Consider the following 19330-nt stretch of genomic DNA (forward strand, 5'->3'; position numbering starts at 1 on the left):
TGTCATTGTTTATGTTCCTGTTATAACAATTTTGAAATACCGTAATAAAACATTTTTTTTAAACAAATTACCTGTCAAGCAGAATAAGATGGTTCAAAGACTGGGAGCTCACATTAGCTACAGTCGGCAAGGGGCAGTTACATTTCAATAAAGGTCATATAGAAACTAAGGCTGCGCAAAGGGCTACATAAACCCTAATAATTCAGCAGCCAGCAGAGTCAGCTCTCACAGCTGCCCTCGGTACATGGAACGGATAGAACACAGAAACCGAGCAGCACAGCAAATCCATCAGGAGAAAACCAAAAGTTAAAGAAGAAAGATTGCCAAGGCAGACCTGAAGGTCTAACAACTGACCCGGAGGATCCAAAGAAAAGATCTTTTTTACCTTTCTGTAAAAAGTGATTTTATCTTTTAAAAGAAAAAATAATAATAAAATAACTCAAAAGTTGTAACCTGAAACAGTGATTATTACTTTTTAAAAAAATATATATTTTTATTAAGAATTTTTCAACAATATATTCCACCTTACAAACAAACCCCCTCCTCCCACCCCCCGCCCCCTGTAACAAAGAAAAGAAAGAGATCCGCAAGATGGTCTAGGAACGGTTGCCACCGCCTGTAGAACCCCAGCGCAGACCCTCTCAAGGCAAACTTTATCCTGTCCAACTTGATAAACCCTGCCATATCATTTATCCAGGCCTCCACGCTGGAGGGCTTCGCCTCCTTCCACAATCAGCAAGATCCTTCGCCGGGCTACTAGGGATGCAAAGGCCAGAATGCCGGCCTCTTTCGCCTCCTGCACTCCTGACTCGTCCACTACTCCAAATAGTGCTAGCCCCCAGCTTGGCTTGACCCGGACTTTCACCACCTGAGATACTGTTCCTGCAACTCCCCTCCAGAACCCCTCCAGTGCCGGCATGACCAAAACATATGGACATGGTTCGCCGACTTCCTGAGCACCTCCCACATCTGCCCTCCACCCCTAAGAACCTACTCAGCCTCGCCACCGTCATATGCGTTCTGTGAACTACCTTAAATTGTATCAGGCTAAGCCTGGCACACCGAGGAACGAGGAATTAACCCTACTTAGGGCATCAGCCCATAGCCCCTCCCAACACCTCCTCCTCCATTTACCCTTCAGCTCCTCTACCAAAGCCTCCCCCACTTCTTTCATCTCCTGGTATATCGCCGACACCCTTGCCCTCTCCGACCCATACTCCCGAAATCACCCGATCTTGAATCCCCTGTGCCGGGAGTAGGGGAAATTCCCTCACCTGCCGCCTCACAAACGCCCTCACTTGCATTTACCTGAAAGCGTTTCCCGGGGGGGTAACCAAACTTCTCCTCCAGCACCCCTAAGCTCGCAAACGTCCCGTCAATGAACAGGTCCCCCATTCTTCTAATCCCTGCCCGATGCCAGCTCTGAAACCCCCCGTCCATCCTTCCTGGGACAAACCGATGGTTGTCTCTGATCGGGGACCACACCGAGGCTCCCGTCGCACCCCTGTGTCGTCTCCACTGCCCCCAGATCTTTAGCGTTGCCGCCACCACCGGGCTCGTGGTGTACCTTGTCGGCGAGATCAGCAGCGGTGCCGTCACCAGCGCCCCCAGGCTCGTTCCTTTGCAGGACGCCATCTCCAACCTCTTCCACGCCGCCCCCTCTCCCTCCATCACCCACTTACGGATCATTGCCACGTTGGCTGCCCAATAATTTTTTTTTTTTTTTTTTTTTTATTCAAAAGTTTTGGCCAACCATAACAGTACAATGTGTATCTTTTACACAGTAATATAACAATATAAATAACAATGGCCAGTTTTTTTAAACAAGAAATAAATAATATATAAACAACATCAAAATTAAAAAACAAAACTAAATGGCAACTGCCTTGTCCCAAATAAATACTCTCCAAAAATACAATTCAGCCGTCCAGTGTACAATTACCTATAACAACAACCTATACATATTATACTTATACACTAACATCCCTGAGAGTCCTTCTGGTTCCTCCCCCCCTCCCCTCCCCACCCCCCCTCCCCACCCCCCCCCACCCCCGCCCCCCGGGTTGCCGCTGCTGTCTTCTTCTTTTCCATTCCCTCTATCTTTCTGTGAGGTATTCGACGAACGGTTGCCACCGCCTGGTGAACCCTTGAGCTGATCCCCTTAGGACGAACTTAATCCGTTCCAGCTTTATAAACCCTGCCATGTCATTTATCCAGGTCTCCACACCCGGGGGCTTGGCTTCCTTTCACATCAACAGTATCCTGCGCCGGGCTACTAGGGACGCAAAGGCCAAAACATCAGCCTCTTTCGCCTCCTGCACTCCCGGCTCCTCTGCAACCCCGAATATAGCCAACCCCCAGCTTGGTTCGACCTGGACCCCCACCACCTTCGAAAGCACCTTTGTCACCCCCACCCAAAACCCCTGTAGTGCCGGACATGACCAGAACATGTGGGTGTGATTCGCTGGGCTTCTCGAGCATCTCGCACACCTATCCTCTACTCCAAAAAATTTACTGAGCCGTGCTCCAGTCATATGCGCCCTGTGTAACAGCTTAAATTGTATCAGGCTTAGCCTGGCACACGAGGACGATGAGTTTACCCTACTTAGGGCATCAGCCCACAGCCCCTCCTCAATCTCCTCCCCAGCTCTTCTTCCCATTTCCCTTTCAGCTCATCTACCATAATCTCCCCCTTGTCCCTCATTTCCCTATATATGTCTGATACCTTACCGTCCCCCACCCATGTCTTTGAGATCACTCTGTCCTGCACCTCCTGCGTCGGGAGTTGCGGGAATTCCCTCACCTGTTGCCTCGCAAAAGCCCTCAGTTGCATATACCGGAATGCATTCCCTTGGGGCAACCCATATTTTTCGGTCAGCGCTCCCAGACTTGCAAACGTCCCATCTACAAACAGATTTCTCAATTGTGTTACTCCTGCTCTTTGCCATGTTCCAAATCCCCCATCCATTCTCCCCGGAGCAAACCTATGGTTATTTCTTATCGGGGACCACACCGAGGCTCCCGTCTTTCCCCTATGCCGTCTCCACTGCCCCCAAATTTTCAGAGTAGCCACCACCACCGGGCTTGTGATGTATTTCTTCGGTGAGAACGGCAACGGCGCCGTCACCATAGCTTGTAGGCTAGTCCCCCGACAGGACGCCCTCTCCAATCTCTTCCACGCCGCTCCCTCCTCATCTCCCATCCACTTACATACCATTGAGATATTGGCGGCCCAGTAGTACTCACTAGGCTCGGTAGTGCCAGCCCCCCCCCCCCTATCCCTACTACGCTGCAAAAATCCCTTCCTCACTCTCGGGGTCTTCACGGCCCACCCAATACTCATGATACTCTTCTCAATCCTTTTGAAAAAAGCCTTCGTGATCACCACCGGGAGGCACTGAAACACAAAGAGGAATCTCGGGAGGACCACCATTTTAACCGCCTGCACCCTCCCTGCCAGTGACAGGGATACCATGTCCCATCTCTTGAAGTCCTCCTCCGTCTGTTCCACCAACCGCGTTAAATTTAACCTATGCAATGTACCCCAATTCTTGGCTATCTGGATCCCCAAGTAGCGAAAGTCCCTTGTTACCTTCCTCAGCGGTAAGTCCTCTATTTCTCTGCTCTTCTCCCCTGGATGCACCACAAACAACTCACTTTTCCCCATGTTCAGTTTATATCCTGAAAATTCTCCAAACTCCCCAAGTATCCGCATTATCTCTGGCATCCCCTCCGCCGGGTCCTCCACATACAACAACAAATCGTCCGCATACAGAGATACCCGGTGTTCTTCTCCTCCCCTGAGTACTCCCCTCCACTTCCTGGAACCCCTCAATGCTATTGCCAGGGGCTCAATCGTCAGTGGAAACAATAATGGGGACAGAGGACATCCCTGCCTCGTCCCTCTATGGAGCCGAAAATACGCAGACCCCCGTCCATTCGTGACCACGCTCGCCATCGGGGCCCTATACAGCAGCTGTACCCATCTAATATACTCATTTCCAAAGCCAAATCTCCTCACCACCTCCCACAAATAATCCCACTCCACTCTATCAAATGCTTTCTCAGCATCCATCGCCACCACTATCTCCGCTTCCCCCTCTGGTGGGGGCATCATCATTACCCCTAGCAGCCTCCGTATATTCGTATTCAGCTGTCTCCCCTTCACAAACCCAGTTTGGTCCTCATGGACCACCCCCGGGACACAATCCTCTATCCTCATTGCCATTACCTTGGCCAGAATCTTAGCGTCTACGTTCAGGAGGGAAATAGGCCTATAGGACCCGCATTGCAGCGGGTCTTTTTCCTTCTTTAGGAGAAGCAATATCGTTGCCTCTGACATAGTCGGGGGCAGCCGTCCCCTTTCCCTCGCCTCATTAAAGGTGCTCATCAGTAGCGGGGCGAGCAAGTCCACATATTTCCTGTAACATTCAACTGGGAATCCATCCGGTCCCGGGGCCTTCCCCGCCTGCATGCTCCTAATTCCTTTCACTACTTCCTCCATTTCGATCTGTGCTCCCAGTCCCACCCTCTCCTGCTCCTCCACCTTAGGAAATTCCAGCTGGTCCAGAAAGCACATCATTCTCTCCTTCCCATCCGGGGGCTGAGCTTCATATAATCTTTCATAGAATGCCTTGAACACTCCATTCACTCTCTCCGCTCCCCGCTCCATCTCTCCCTCCTCATCCCTCACTCCCCCTATTTCCCTCGCTGCTCCCCTTTTCCTCAATTGGTGGGCCAGCAACCTGCTCGCCTTCTCCCCATATTCGTACTGTACACCCTGTGCCTTCCTCCACTGTGCCTCTGCAGTACCCGTTGTCAGCAAATCAAATTCTACGTGTAGCCTTTGCCTTTCCCTGTACAGTCCCTCCTCCGGTGCCTCCGCATATTGCCTGTCCACCGCTCCCGTTCCCTACTCTCCTGCTTTCCTTTATGTGCCCTGATTGATATCAGCTCCCCTCTAACCACTGCCTTCAGCGCCTCCCAGACCACTCCCACCTGGACCTCCCCATTATCATTGAGTTCCAAGTACTTTTCAATACACCCCCTCACCCTTAGACACACCCCCTCATGCCATTAGTCCCATGTCCATTCTCCAGGGTGGACGCCGTTCTTTTTCCTCCCCTATCTCCAAGTCCACCCAGTGTGGAGCGTGATCCGAAATAGCTATAGCCGTATACTCCGTCGCCCTCACCTTCTGGATCAACGCCCTTCCCAAAACAAAAAAGTCTATTCGCGAATAAACTTTGTGGACATAGGAGAAAAACGAAAACTCCTTACTCCTAGGTCTGCTAAATCTCCATGGGTCTACTCCTCCCATCTGCTCCATAAAGTCTTTAAGCACCTTGGCTGCTGCCGGCCTCCTTCCAGTCCTGGACCTCGATCTGTCCAGCCCTGGTTCCAGCACCGTGTTAAAATCTCCACCCATTACCAACTTCCCCACCTCTAGGTCCGGGATACGTCCTAACATGTGCCTCATAACGTTGGCATCATCCCAGTTCGGGGCATATACGTTCACTAAGACCACCGCCTCCCCCTGTAATTTGCCACTCACCATCACGTATCTGCCCCCACTATCCGCCACTATGGTCTTTGCCTCAAACATTACCCGCTTCCCCACTAGTATAGCCACCCCCCTGTTTTTCGCATCTAGCCCCGAATGAAACACCTGCCCCACCCATCCTTTGCGTAGTCTAACCTGGTCTATCAGTTTCAAATGCGTCTCCTGTAACGTAACCACATCTGCCTTAAGTTTCTTAAGGTGTGCGAGTACCCGTGCCCTCTTTATCGGCCAATTCAGCCCTCTCACATTCCACGTGATCAGCCGGGTTGGGGGGCTCTTTACCCCCCCCTTGTCGATTAGCCATTCCCTTTTATCCAGCTCCTCACCCGGTTCCCACGCAGCTGTGTTCCCCCCCAGGCGGTGCCCTCCCGCCCCGCCCACCCACCCCATACCAGCTCCCCCTTCTCCCCAGCAGCAGCAACCCAGTAAATCCCCCCTCCCACCCCCCCCCGCTAGATCCCCCACTAGCGTAGTTACACCCCCCATGTTGCTCCCAGAAGTCAGCAAACTCTGGCCGACCTCGGCTTCCCCCCGTGACCTCGGCTCGCACCGTGCAACGTCCCCTCCTTCCTGCTTCCCTATTCTCGCCATAATTATCATAGCGCGGGAACAAAGCCCGCGCTTCCCTTTTGGCCCCGCCCCCAATGGCCAACGCCCCCAGCTCCTCCACAACCTGTGGAAGAGAGAAAAGTTACTGGGTCGCAGGATTAACAACATAAAAATCATCTCGCCCCCCTTTTTCCCCCCTCTTCGCCCCCCATATTCGCCCCACCACTTTGTCTCAAACGTTCTTTTTTAATAACCCGCTTATTCTAATTTCTCTTCAACAATAAATGTCCACGCCTCATCCGCCGTTTCAAAGTAGTGGTGCTTCCCTTGATATGTGACCCACAGTCTTGCCGGCTGCAGCATTCCAAATTTAATCTTTTTATGAAGCACCGCCTTGGCCCGATTAAAGCTCGCCCTCCTTCTCGCCACCTCCGCACTCCAGTCTTGATATATGCGGATCACCGCGTTCTCCCACCTACTGCTCCGAGTTTTCTTTGCCCATCTGAGGACCATCTCGCTGTCCTTAAAACGGAGGAATCTCACCACTATGGCTCTGGGAATTCCTCCTGCTCTCGGTCCTCGCGCCATCACTCGGTATGCTCCCTCCACCTCCAACGGACCCGTCGGGGCCTCCGCTCCCGTTAACGAGTGCAGCATCGTGCTCACATATGCCCCGACGTCCGCTCCCTCCACACCTTCAGGAAGACCAAGAATCCTTAAATTCTTCCTCCTCGCATTATTTTCCAGCACCTCCAGCCTTTCCACACATCGTTTATGGTGTGCCTCGTGCATCTCCGTCTTCACCACCAGGCCCTGTATATCGTCCTCGTTCTCGGCAGCCTTTGCCTTCACGACCCAAAGCTCCCGCTCCTGGGTCTTTTGCTCATCTTTTAGCCCTTCAATCGCCTGTAATATCGGGGCCAACAGCTCCTTCTTCATTTCCTTTTTGAGTTCTTCCACGCAGCGTTTCAAAAACTCGTGTTGTTCAGGGCCCCATATTAAACTGCCACCTTCCGACGCCATCTTGGTTTTTGCTTGCCTTCCTTGCTGCTGCTCTAAAGGATCCACCGCAATCCGGCCACTTTCCTCTCCTTTTTCCATCCGTATCCAGGGGGGATTCCCTTCTGGTTTACCGCACAGTGCTTTTAGCCATTAAAATTGCCGTTGGGGCTCTTATTAAGAGCCCAAAAGTCCGTTCCACCGGGAGCTGCCGAAACATGCGACTTAGCTGGTCATCGCCGCACCCGGAAGTCGCTGCCCAATAATAACCACCCAAGTTTGGCAACGCCAACCCTCCTCTATCTCTGCTATGCTCCAAGAACCCCCTCCTTACCCGCGGGGTCTTGCTCGCCCACACAAATCCCGTAATGCTCCTGCTTACCCTCTTAAAAAAGGCCTTAGTAATCACAATTGGAAGACATTGGAATGCAAAAAGAAACCTCGGGAGGACCACCATTTTAACCGACTGTACCCTACCCGCCAGCGAGAGTGGCTACATGCCCCACCTTTTAAAATCCTCCTCCATCTGTTCCACCAACCGCGTCAAATTAAGTTTGTGCAGTGCCCTCCAGCTCCCAGCTACCTGAATCCCCAAGTATCGAAAGCTCCTTTCCGCCCTCCTCAACGGTAGGTCGTCAATCCCTCTTCCCTGGTCCCCCGGATGGATCACAAAGAGCTCACTCTTTCCCACATTGAGCTTATAGCCCGAAAAGTCTCCAAACTCCCGTAGGATCTGCATTACCTCAACCATCCCCTCCACTGGATCCGTCACATACAGCAACAGGTCGTCTGCATACAGCGACACTCGATGTTCCTCTCCCCCTCGAACCACCCCCTTCCATTTTCCCGACTCCCTTGACGCCATGGCCAAAGGTTCAATTGCTAATGTGAACAGCAGAGGGGACAGGGGGCACCCCTGCCTCGTCCGTCGATACAGCCGGAAATACTCCGACCTCCGCCGGTTCGTGACCACACTCACCACTGGGGCTTTATACAGGAGCTTAACCCAACTAATAAACCCTCCCCCGAACCCAAACCTCCTCAACACTTCCCAGAGATACTCCCACTCTACCCGATCAAAGGCCTTCTCCACGTCCATGGCTGTCACTATCTCCGCTTCTCCCTCCACCGATGGCATCATTATCACATTTAGGAGCCTTCGCACATTAGTGTTTAACTGTCTACCCTTTACGAATCCTGTCTGGTCCTCGTGAATCACCCCTGGGACACAGTCCTCAAGGCCAACCTTTTTGCCAGCAACTTAGCATATACGTTAAGGAGCGCGATCGGTCTATACGACCCACATTGCAGTGGGTCCTTATCCCGCTTCAAGATCAAAGAAATCGTCGCCTCCGACATTGTCGGGGACAGGGTCCCCCCCTCCCTGGCTTCATTGAAGGTCCTTACCAGCAACAGGGCTAACAGGTCTACATACTTCCTATAAAACTCCACCGGGAACCCATCCGGCCCCAGGGCCTTCCCTGCCTGCATGCTCCCTAGTCCTTTAACCAGCTCCTCCACCCCAATTGGCGCCCCAAACCAGCCACCTCCTGCTCCTCCACCCTTGGGAACCTCAATTGGTCCAAGAATCGCCGCATCCCCTCTTTTCCCCCTGGGGCTGGGACCTATACAGCTCCTCGTAAAAGGCCTTAAACGCCTCATTCACTTACCCCGCACTCCGCACCGTAGTTCCCCTGCCATCTTTGATTCCGCCTATTTCCCTCGCTGCCATCCTCTTACGGAGCTGATGTGCCAGCATCCGACTCGCCTTCTCCCCATATTCATATATCGCCCCCTGTGCCTTCCTCCACTCTGCCTCTGCCTTCCCTGTGGTCAACAGGTCAAACTCTGTTTGGAGACTCTGTCTCTCCCTGAGCAGTCCCTCATCTGGAGACTCTGCATAGCTCCTGTCCACCCTTAAAATCTCCCCCACTAACCTCTCCCTTTCCCTGCCCTCTCTCTTCACCCTGTGAGCCCTGATGGAGATGAACTCTCCCCTGACCACTGCCTTCAGCGCCTCCCATACTACTCCCACCTACACCTCCCCATTGTTGTTGGCCTCCAGATACCTTTCGATACACCCCCGCACCCTCCCTCGTCTGCCAGCAGTCCCACATCCAACCTCCACAGCGGGCGTTGGTCCCTCTCCTCCCCCAGCTCTAGCTCCACCCAATGCGGGGCATGGTCTGAAATGGCTCTGGCCGAATACTCCGTTCCCTACACTTTCGGGATCAATGCCCTGCCCAGAACAAAAAAAATCTATCCGGGAGTAGGCCTTATGGACGTGGGAGAAAAAAGAAAATTCTCTGGCCAAAGGCCTGGCAAATCTCCACGGATCTACTCCCCCCTTCTGGTCCATGAACCCCCTAAGCACCCCGTCCTAGATCTAGAGCGATCTAATGCTGGGTCCAGCACCGTATTAAACCCCCCCCGCCCCCCCCCATTATCAAGCTCCCTACCTCCAGGTCTGGAATACGCCCCAACATCCGTTTCATGAATCCAGCATCGTCCCAGTTCGGGGCATATACATTCACCAGTACCACCTCCGTCCCCTGCAACCTACCACTCACCATCACGTATCGGCCTCCCTTGTCCGCTACTATGTTCTTGGCCTCAAACGACACCCGCTTTCCAACCAGTATTGCCACCCCTCTATTTTTCTCATCCAGCCCCGAATGGAACACCTGTCCTACCCATCTCTTCCTTAACCTGACCTGATCTGCCACCTTCAGATGTGTCTCCTGAAGCATGACCACGTCTGCCTTCAGTCCCTTTAGGTGCGCGAACACTCGGGCCCACTTAACCGGCCCATTTAGGCCTCTCACATTCCACGTGATCAGCCGGATTGGGGGGCTACCCCCCCCCCCCCCCCCCCCCACTGCTGACTAGCCATCTCCTATCTTAGGCCAGTCCCGTGCTCGCGCCTCCCGCACCCTCCAGTCTCCCAGGCGGGGAACCCCCGTCCCGACCACCTCTTCCATTTTCAGTTCCCCTCGGACAGTGCAGCAGCAACCCGAAAGAAAACTCTCTCCCCCATTCCCCCCCCCCCCCCGCTAAATCTACATCTAGCTCTTTTGCTCCCCCCATATTACTTCCGTGAGTCAGTTGACTTCTGCTGACCCCAGCTTCCCCCGCCTTCGCGTTGATCTCCCCGATGTGGGAGTCTCTCCTCCTCCTTACCTTCCTCCATCCGCCCCCCCCCCCCCCTTTTGGCGCGGGAAAAAGCCTGTGCTATCCTGAATCATCCCTGCCCCCTGTGGCTCCGCTCCTGTTGCGGCCCTTATCCCAGTTCCCTCATCCCCGAGTCTCACCTCCCTCCAGCACTGACGCCCACATTCCCCATCATCATCATCTCGTCTACAGAAAAGAAAAAAGGAATTTTAACCAGAACTCCAGCCACATACCCATCCATCATCCCGCCCATGAAGTATTCTTTGCGCATATTTACAACCCCATATACAACCGACATCTCCCCCCGCAACCACATCCCCTCAGTTCGAGTCCAGTTTTTCCGTCTGAATAAAGGTCCAAGCCTCTTCTGGCATTTCAAAATAATGGTGTCGGTCCTGATAAGTGACCCACAGTCGCGCAGGCCGAACCGGACTCTTTTTTTATGCAGCACCGCCATGGCCTGGTTGAAGCCAGCTCTCCTCCTTGCCACCTCCGCGCTCCAATCCTGGTAAACTCGGATCACCGGGTTCTCCCATCTACTGCTCCGCACCTTCTTGGCCCATCTCAGCACACTTTCTTTGTCCGCGAAGCGATGGAACCTTGCCACTATCGCCCTTGGCGGCTCATCAGCCTTGGGTCTCCTCGCCAGGACCCGGTGGGCCCCTTCCAGCTCCAGGGGGCTCAGAGAGGCCTCCGCCCCCATCAGCGAATGGAGCATCGTACTCACGTATGCCCCGGCATCAGCTCCCTCCACTCCTTCGGGAAGACCCAGAATCCGGAGGTTCTTCCTCCTCGACCTGTTCTCCAGGACCTCAATTCTCTCGGCCCACCTCCTGTGCACCGCCTCGTGGGCCTCCATTTTTACCGCCAGGCCCAGGATCTCGTCCTCGTTGGTATTCACTTTATCATTCACCTCACGAAGCTCTACCGCCTGGGTCTTCTGGGTCTCCCTCAGCCCCTCGATCGCCAACAGCATTGGCGCCAGCGCCTCCTTTTTCAGCTCCTCCACACATCGCTTGAGGAACTCCTGCTGGTCTGGTCCCCACGCTGCTCGCTCTACACCATCTTGCTTTTTTCCCCTCGTTTTGGTCTCTGCTCCAGGGCCTCTTTTCTCGTCGTTCCACCGCTGATCTCTGCCATATATTGTAAGGGGGGACCTTACTGCACCTTCCCACACGAGATTGATTCAAAAGAAAGCTCCGTTGGGGCTCCTCTGGAGAGCCCGAAAGTCCATTGTCGTGGGAGCTGCCGAAACGTGCGGTTTAGCTCCGCATCGCCGCAACCGGAAGTCCACAGTGGTTATTACAAAGTCTACTTTACTTACTTAGCAACGCGGGACCCAGGATCGAAGCTACTAAGTGGGAAGTAGATCAAATCTTCTATGAAGATATGGGTTATACCAGGGGATAAGTTGAAACACTAGTTTGACCCGAATAACACCCACCTAAGTCTGCATAGGAGTCGGAGTGAGAATCCCTGTTCACCATTTAGAATGCCTGATTGACCCTTTTTGGTCCAGGGGGAATTCTAATAGTGGTGAGTTTTTTTTTTACTTCATAACCCAGAACTCAAGTTCTGCAATCTCTCTCCATTTAAATGTCGATACCTGTCTGGTACGGCCGCATTTGGAGTATTGCGTACAGTTCTGGTCACCGCATTATAGGAAGGACGTGGAGGCTTTGGAGAGGGTGCAGAGGAGATTTACCAGGATGTTGCCTGGTATGGAGGGAAAATCTGATGAGGAAAGGCTGATGGACTTGAGGTTGTTTTCGTTGGAGAGAAGAAGGTTAAGAGGAGACTGAATAGAGGCATACAAAATGATCAGGGGGTTAGATAGGGTGGACAGTGAGAGCCTTCTCCCGCGGATGGAAATGGCTGGCACGAGGGGACATAGCTTTAAACTGAGGGGTAATAGATATAGGACAGAGGTCAGAGCTAGGTTCTTTACGCAAAGAGTAGTGAGGCCGTGGAATGCCCTACCTGCTACAGTAGTGAACTCGCCAACATTGAGGGCATTTAAAAGTTTATTGGATAAACATATGGATGATAATGGCATAGTGTAGGTTAGATGGCTTTTGTTTCGGTGCAACATCGTGGGCCGAAGGGCCTGTACTGCGCTGTATTGTTAAAAAATAAATATTGTTTTATTTCATACTTCCTGACAAAGCAGACAATTCACATTTTCCCAAGTTATGCTCCATCTGTCAGGTTTTTTGCCCACTCGCTTAACCTATTTGTAGTCCTTTGCAGACTCCTTAAATCCACTTCACAAATTACTGTCCGACCTGTCTTTAAGTCATCAGAAAATTTAGCCACCAGACATTCAATCCCATCATCCAACACATTCATATAGATTGTAAATGGTTCCGAGCACTGATCCTGGTGACATTCCACTTGTCACATCTTACCCACCCAGAAATGACCCATTTATACCTACTGGCTGCTTCCTGTTCGCTAACCAATCTTCTATCCATGCTGATATGTTGATCCCACACCATGAGTTCATATTTTGTGTATTAACCTTTGATGTGGCACCTTTGGAATTCCCTTCTGGAAATCCAGATAAAGCACATCTACAGGTACCCCTTGATTGACATCCCGTGTTACTTCCTCAAGCATCTTGATAAATTAGTCAATCACGATTGATTCCCTGAACGCCATTTTCAAACACTCTATCAAAAGAAAAATCAAATCTCCTCTACCCCTCTGGCTCCATTGCCAATTACCTTAGAGGGACTCACTTTCTGTTAAAGAGCCTGTCAACCTCTCTCACCCACTTTCCTGAAAGTGAACATATTTAATCAGGAAAAGTCCAACAAATTCAAATATTTTCCTGTTAAAAGTTTATTGACGAAACAGGACATGGTTAAAAAAATAACTAACAGAAAATTACTTGAGGATCAAAGACAACCAAACAGGATGTTCACAATGTTCTGGTCCCAAATTATTTCCCTTCGGCTCCTCTGTACCCTGTTCCCGTGACGCCCCCCCCCCCCCCCCCCCCGCTTTGGACACAGGGGCACTGAACCCTGGAGGTCACATCATCATCAGCCCTGTCACCGCCCCCCCCCCCCCCGAAACCTGATTAGTTGGATGTCCTATTCCCACTCAGTCCTCCAGCACCTTCCTGTCTCTATTAACGATGCCCATGGCAGTTCCCCAACTGGGGTGCAGGCCCCGTTATTCTCAGCTAAATTCAGCCCTCAGCTCCATCACCTGGCTGTCATTGACATGAGCAATAGAGACAGAAAGGTGCCCGAGGCTCAAATAGGAAGATAAAACTTGTGGATTAGGACCCCCATAAAGGTCAGCAACTTCTTATAAAAAGTCAAATTCCCAGTCAATAAATTAAAGGATCACACGACGGGACTTCCAAGTTTTATGACTTTTAATACAACAAACAAACAAACTAGAAGCTACTTTAACTCGGAAACCTACACATTAAACTATAAACTAGAACTTTGCCCTTTTACGCAATCTAAAATCACACTCCACGAGTATAGTTGCTCTGTCCTGGAAGTCGAAACTTAATTGTCTCAGAACCTGTCCAAATGATGATTCATTCCTGAGAATCTACTTCCGTTCTTCGACCAAGACACCAAGGAAAAAAAGGGAGAATAGAATAGAATGTGAACTGGCAAAATACATAAAAATGGACTGTAAAAGCTTCTGTGGCTACGTAAAAAGGAAACGTTTAGCTCAGACAAATGTTTGTCCATTACAGATAGAGTCAGGAGAATTTAGAATGAGGAATAGAGATCCCTGCAGCCACCTCGTTCAACACTCTGGGATGTAGATCATCAGCTTTTGGGGATTTATTCACTTTCAATCCCATTAATTTCTCCAGTATGACTTTTCCACCAATACTAATCTCTGCCAGTCCCTTGGTTCTCTGGTGTTTTGGGGACAATTTCTGTACCTTCCTCTGTGAAGACAGACACACATTGTTTAGTTTCTCTGCCATTTCCTTACTCCCCATTACAAACTCTCCTGTCTCTGCCTGGAATGGACCCACATTGGTCTTTGCTAATCTTTTCCTTGTCACATTCCTGTAGAAGCTTTTCCAGTTGTTTTTTATGTTTCTCCCCAGTTTGCTCTCATCAGTTTCTTGGTCCTCCTTTGCTGAATTCCAATCGATCTAATGGAATCTTTTAACTTTTCATGTTAGCTGAGGTTGCATCACTTTTCCTGTTGGATTTTTGTTCCTTAAAGGAATCTATATTGGTTGTATATATGCAAAGTAAAAGTCACAAAAATCCCAGAGGACCATAGGCTGCTCTCCCCTTTCTCAGTGAGAGAGCTGACTGGTGGTGATTTAACCTGAGGGTCAGCACACCTCAGGCGAGGGGCCTGGTTGAGAAGGCGGGGCCTTCATGAATAAACTCAGCCAGTATGAGAGTTGAATCCTCACTGCTGGCCTTGCTCTGCATCATGAACCAGCCGTCCTGCCAACTGAGCTAACCGACCCTCTGATAAAGATGTAATAATTCCTTAAACATGAGGTATTCCCTGTACCAATCAGTTTCCCAGTCCACCTCAGACAACTTGCCCCTCACACTCTGATACTTTCCTTGTGAGGGACATCCAGATAACTTAAACAAAGGAACCATGTAACCACCAGGGCCCATCTCCATGGCAACGTGGCACGCTTTGGGGGGTTTGAAACAGAAATGGAAACTAAATATCTTCAAACTTCCAAACATCCTTTCACTGTGTGATCCTTGTGCAATTTGATGCCAGGTATTAGCAACAAGGCTCAAAGATCAACAGCCCACTGCAGGCAAAGTGGTGAGACCAGCCAGTGCAGCAGAAAGAAACCCTCTGTAGAGATCTACTATGAGGATTTAGTGAGGAGCTTGCGACACTAAAACTCAGTAGAAATTTGAGTTAAAACCTCTCGGATGCAAATAAGAATCTTTTATTGCCTCTATTTGATTACAATTAAGAGTCACTTAAATCTTATTCTCTGATAAGTCCGGCTAGCAAAAGGACTTAAAGAGAAGGAACTTGTACAGAATTTAACTTTCAAAATAATACATAAATGGTTTCTTGCTTACGGCAAACCAGCTTGCATTTACTTCAAGAGTTAGACTGGAAAGGTGAAAGTATGAAAAATAGAGACAGCGAATAGTTTAGATCAAAGTATAGGTGATTCATGAATAAAGATGGCCGCACGGACCATCACGGTTATAGGAAATCATATCAGCCTTTAGCCATCTATCTGCACCTCTATGTCGTTCTAATTGGTTTGGATTAAAATCAAATGTATTTGATTCGACGGTTAGCTGTCAATCCTCAATGTGCATCATTCGTTCTAAATGTTTCATGTCTGAATATTTGTGTATGTTATGGAATGCGATTCTATGGTTATTATCAAGTCCAGTTCAAACTGGACTTCTGCTGACTTCGCTATTATCCACATTGTGGACAATAGCGCCTTAATGTTGCTATGGTGCCTGCCCTGTCCTTGGAGTGATAACTGGTACAGCTTGTGTTTTAATGCCACACTGTCTTGAACATGTATTTGTTAGAACAATGGCTTTCTCCTCTCAGCTCAGTAAAAGTGCTGTTTTAATCTACAATGAAATTATGCATAAGTCAGGCTGTTTTGTGTCTCTGTTGAAGCTAGTTGAAGCTATGTGTTTTGAGATGACCTGAGATTATGAGTGCTGAAATCCTTACTTTAAAATGGGTATTAAAACTGGGGCTTAATATTTATACTAAATAGCCTTCTTTTACCTATCAGGTATGTTAGAAAATAGTTGGTTTCCATCACCCTCCGACCACCCCCACTGACCACCTGTCAGAATGAACAAAATGCAGTCCTGGATGTAGAGCAGAAACAATAACAGCAGAATCCAACCCCTGTAATCGATTGTGAAATTGTCGGTGTCACTGCAGGTGCGATTAAACATGCAATCCCGTCTCACATTGAGAGGTGGACGGCCTCTCCCCAATGTGAACTCGCTGGTGTGTCTGCAGGTGAGATAACCAAGAGAATCCCTTCCCACACTGAGAGCAGGTGAATGGCCTCTCCCCAGAGTGAACTCGCTGGTGTGTCCGCAGGTGAGATAACTGAGTAAATCCCTTCCCACACGGAGAGCAGGTGAACGGCCTCTCTCCAGTGTGAACTCGCTTGTGTGTCCGCAGGGTGGATAACTGAGTGAATCCCTTCCCACACCGAGAGCAGGTGAATGGCCTCTCCCCAGTGTGAACTCGCTGGTGTGTCCGCAGGGCGGATAACTGAGTGAATCCCTTCCCACACCGAGAGCAGGTGAATGGCCTCTCCCCAGTGTGAACTCGCTGGTGATTCTGCAGGGTGGATAAATGTGCAAATCCTTTCCCACACTGAGAGCAGGTGAATGGCCTCTGACCAGTGTGAACTCGCTGGTGTGTCCGCAGGGTAGATAACCGAGTAAATCCTTTCCCACACTGTGAGCAGGCGAATGGCCTCTCCCCAGTGTGAACTCGCTGGTGTGTCTCCAGGGTGGATAACTGAGTAAATCCTTTCCCACACTGACAGCAGGTGAATGGCCTCTCCTCAGTGTGAACTCGCTGGTGTTTCTGCAGGGTGGATAAATGTGCAAATCCTTTCCCACACTGAGAGCAGGTGAATGGTCTCTCCCCAGCGTGAACTCGCTGGTGTGTCCGCAGGGTGGATAACTGAGTAAATCCCTTCCCACACTTTGAGCAAGTGAATGGCCTCTCCCCAATGTGAACTCGCTGGTGTTTCTGCAGGGTGGATAACTGAGTAAATCCCTTCCCACACTTTGAGCAAGTGAACGGCCTCTCCCCAGTGTGATTGCGTCGATGAACCTCCAGCTCAGATGGGAATCTGTATCCCTTCCCACAGTCCCCACATTTCCACGGTTTCTCCATGTTTTGGGTCTCCTCACATCTCTCCAGGCTGAACAATCAGTGGAAGCCTCGTCCACAACACAGGTACGGTTCCTCCCCGCTCTGAATATTGTGATGTTTTTCAGGCTGTGTAACTGGTTAAAGCTCTTTCCACAATCAGTTCACTGGAACACTCTCACTCGGGTGTGTGTTGTGTGGGTCTTGGTGCTTTTCCAGTCACACTGATCCTTCCACAGTCAGTTCACTGGAACACTCTCACTCGGTTGTGTGTTGTGTGGGTCTCGGTGCTTTTCCAGTCACACTGATGTTTCCACAGTCAGTTCACTGGAACACTCTCACTCGGGTGTGTGTTGTGTGGGTCTCGGTGCTTTTCCAGTCACACTGATGGTTGAAATATTTAGCTGACAGTTCAGGGAAACATTTCTCCTAGATTCAAAGGCCGATGATATCCAGGTTCCAAGGAAGGGAGTGACTGTCAGATCGAGATGTGACGTTTGAGATTTCTGTCTGTAATTCTTCCTCGTCTAATATCCTGTAAAAACAATTTACAAAATTTGTCACTGTCAGTACAGGATAGAAACTCAGAACAGACAATTCTAGTTTCTATGGCACATTTTTTCCTCTCTCTTATTCCCCGAAAGCTGTAAATCTCCATCCCACACACTCCCTCCATTCTCACTCTGCTGTATCTCATATTGACCCTCCTAATTCTCCTGAAGGTGCTGATTCAGGCTGATTGACAGATCCATGCTCACAGCTTCCTGTCCAGGAGATCACAACAGTTTTAGCTGCAGTCGGCCATTCGGCACATCGAACCTGAACCATCCAATGGGATCATTGGCTGATCTACCTCAGCACCGTTTTCCGACACTATCCCCCATATCCTTTGACGTCTACAATATCCAGAAACCTCTCAATCTGTGTCTTGAAAATACTTGGATTACTGAGGCTCCAGAATCCTTGGGGGTAGAGAATTCCAAATCTTCACCACATCGTTGAGTAAAGGGGCTGGTTAAGCACACTGGGCTAAATCGCTGGCTTTTAAAGCAGACCAAGGCAGGCCAGCAGCATGGTTCGATTCTCGTACCAGCCTCCCCGAACAGGCGCCGGAATGTGGCGACTAGGGGCTTTTCACAGTAACTTCATTGAAGCCTACTTGTGACAATAAGCGATTTTCATTTTCATTTTTCATCTCAGCTTTCTGTCCATTTACCTGCCAGTTCCGCATAACACCCGCCATCCTCATCAATCAGAAATCTGTCTGAGGGTGGGGAGGTGTCAGGCATGTGATACGGGTGTGGGAGTAGCTGCTTTTCCGCAGGTTCTGGTGCCACTAATTTATAATCTGACACTTATCCTGATTGCCTGGCACTCATCTACCTAATCCTTGAATTCATATTTGTTATCATGTCCCTGGAAGACTTCAGGGTTCGGTCTGGTAGGATTATGCTGGAAAAAGTGAAGAAATCATGAATAAAACAGCGCAGGTGGATTCAGCGGGAATGGAGCCGCCTTTTCAACATGGCGGCCTGACCCTCAGGAGGTCTCTCGACCACACTCTCTAAGGGGCTCTCTGGGAGGCGGCAAAAATTATAACTGTCGACATTATCCGTGTTATTGACCAGAGGCGGAGTGTGCTGACTCAATATCTGTGAGCTCATGAGGACCACCTGCAAAACGCCATGGAGAGGTTCGATGATCCGGAGGAGAGAATCCTGAACATTCAGCAAGATGCTTCCTCGACGGAGGCAAGAATTCAATCCTTTGAAAACAAGCCGAGTGGCTGGCGGAGGTCCTGGAGAACTTGGAGAACTGAGGGTCGGAGAAAGAACATCTGAGTCATTGGCCTGTCAGATGGTCATCATAGAATTTACAGTGTAGAAGGAGGCCACTCGGCCCATCAGGTCTGCGCTATGGAAACAACACCCCAGTCAAGCCCATACCTCCACCCCATCCCTGTAACCCAGTAACCCCACCTAACCTTTTATTTGGACACTGAGGGCAATTTATCGTGGCCAATCCACCTAACCTGCACATCTTTGGGCTGCGGGAGGAAACCGGAGCACCCGTAGGAAACCCACGCTGACACGGGGAGAACGTACAGACTCCGCACAGACAGTGATCCAAGCTGGGAATCGAACCTGGGACCCTGGAGCAGTGAAGCAACTGTGCTAACCACTGTGCTACCGT

At 50.3% G+C, this 19330-nt stretch overlaps 2 protein-coding genes across 2 annotated transcripts in view; one reads left to right on the forward strand and one right to left on the reverse strand.

The window, feature by feature from the left end:
- The window catches only part of LOC140419320 (uncharacterized), a 270976-nt gene that overhangs the window by 51488 nt on the left and 200158 nt on the right, over window positions 1–19330 (forward strand). The window lies entirely within an intron of this gene.
- Window positions 13653–19330, reverse strand: part of LOC140417830 (uncharacterized) — a 60394-nt gene continuing 54716 nt past the window's right edge. Inside the window, exon 3 of the mRNA XM_072501281.1 lies at window positions 13653–17197. Within this exon, the coding sequence (XP_072357382.1) occupies window positions 16190–17197 (1008 nt within the window). The 3' untranslated portion in view covers window positions 13653–16189. The remainder of the gene's footprint in view (window positions 17198–19330) is intronic.

The sequence above is a fragment of the Scyliorhinus torazame genome, chromosome 5 (assembly GCF_047496885.1).
Source record: "Scyliorhinus torazame isolate Kashiwa2021f chromosome 5, sScyTor2.1, whole genome shotgun sequence".
Classification (NCBI taxonomy): domain Eukaryota; kingdom Metazoa; phylum Chordata; class Chondrichthyes; order Carcharhiniformes; family Scyliorhinidae; genus Scyliorhinus; species Scyliorhinus torazame.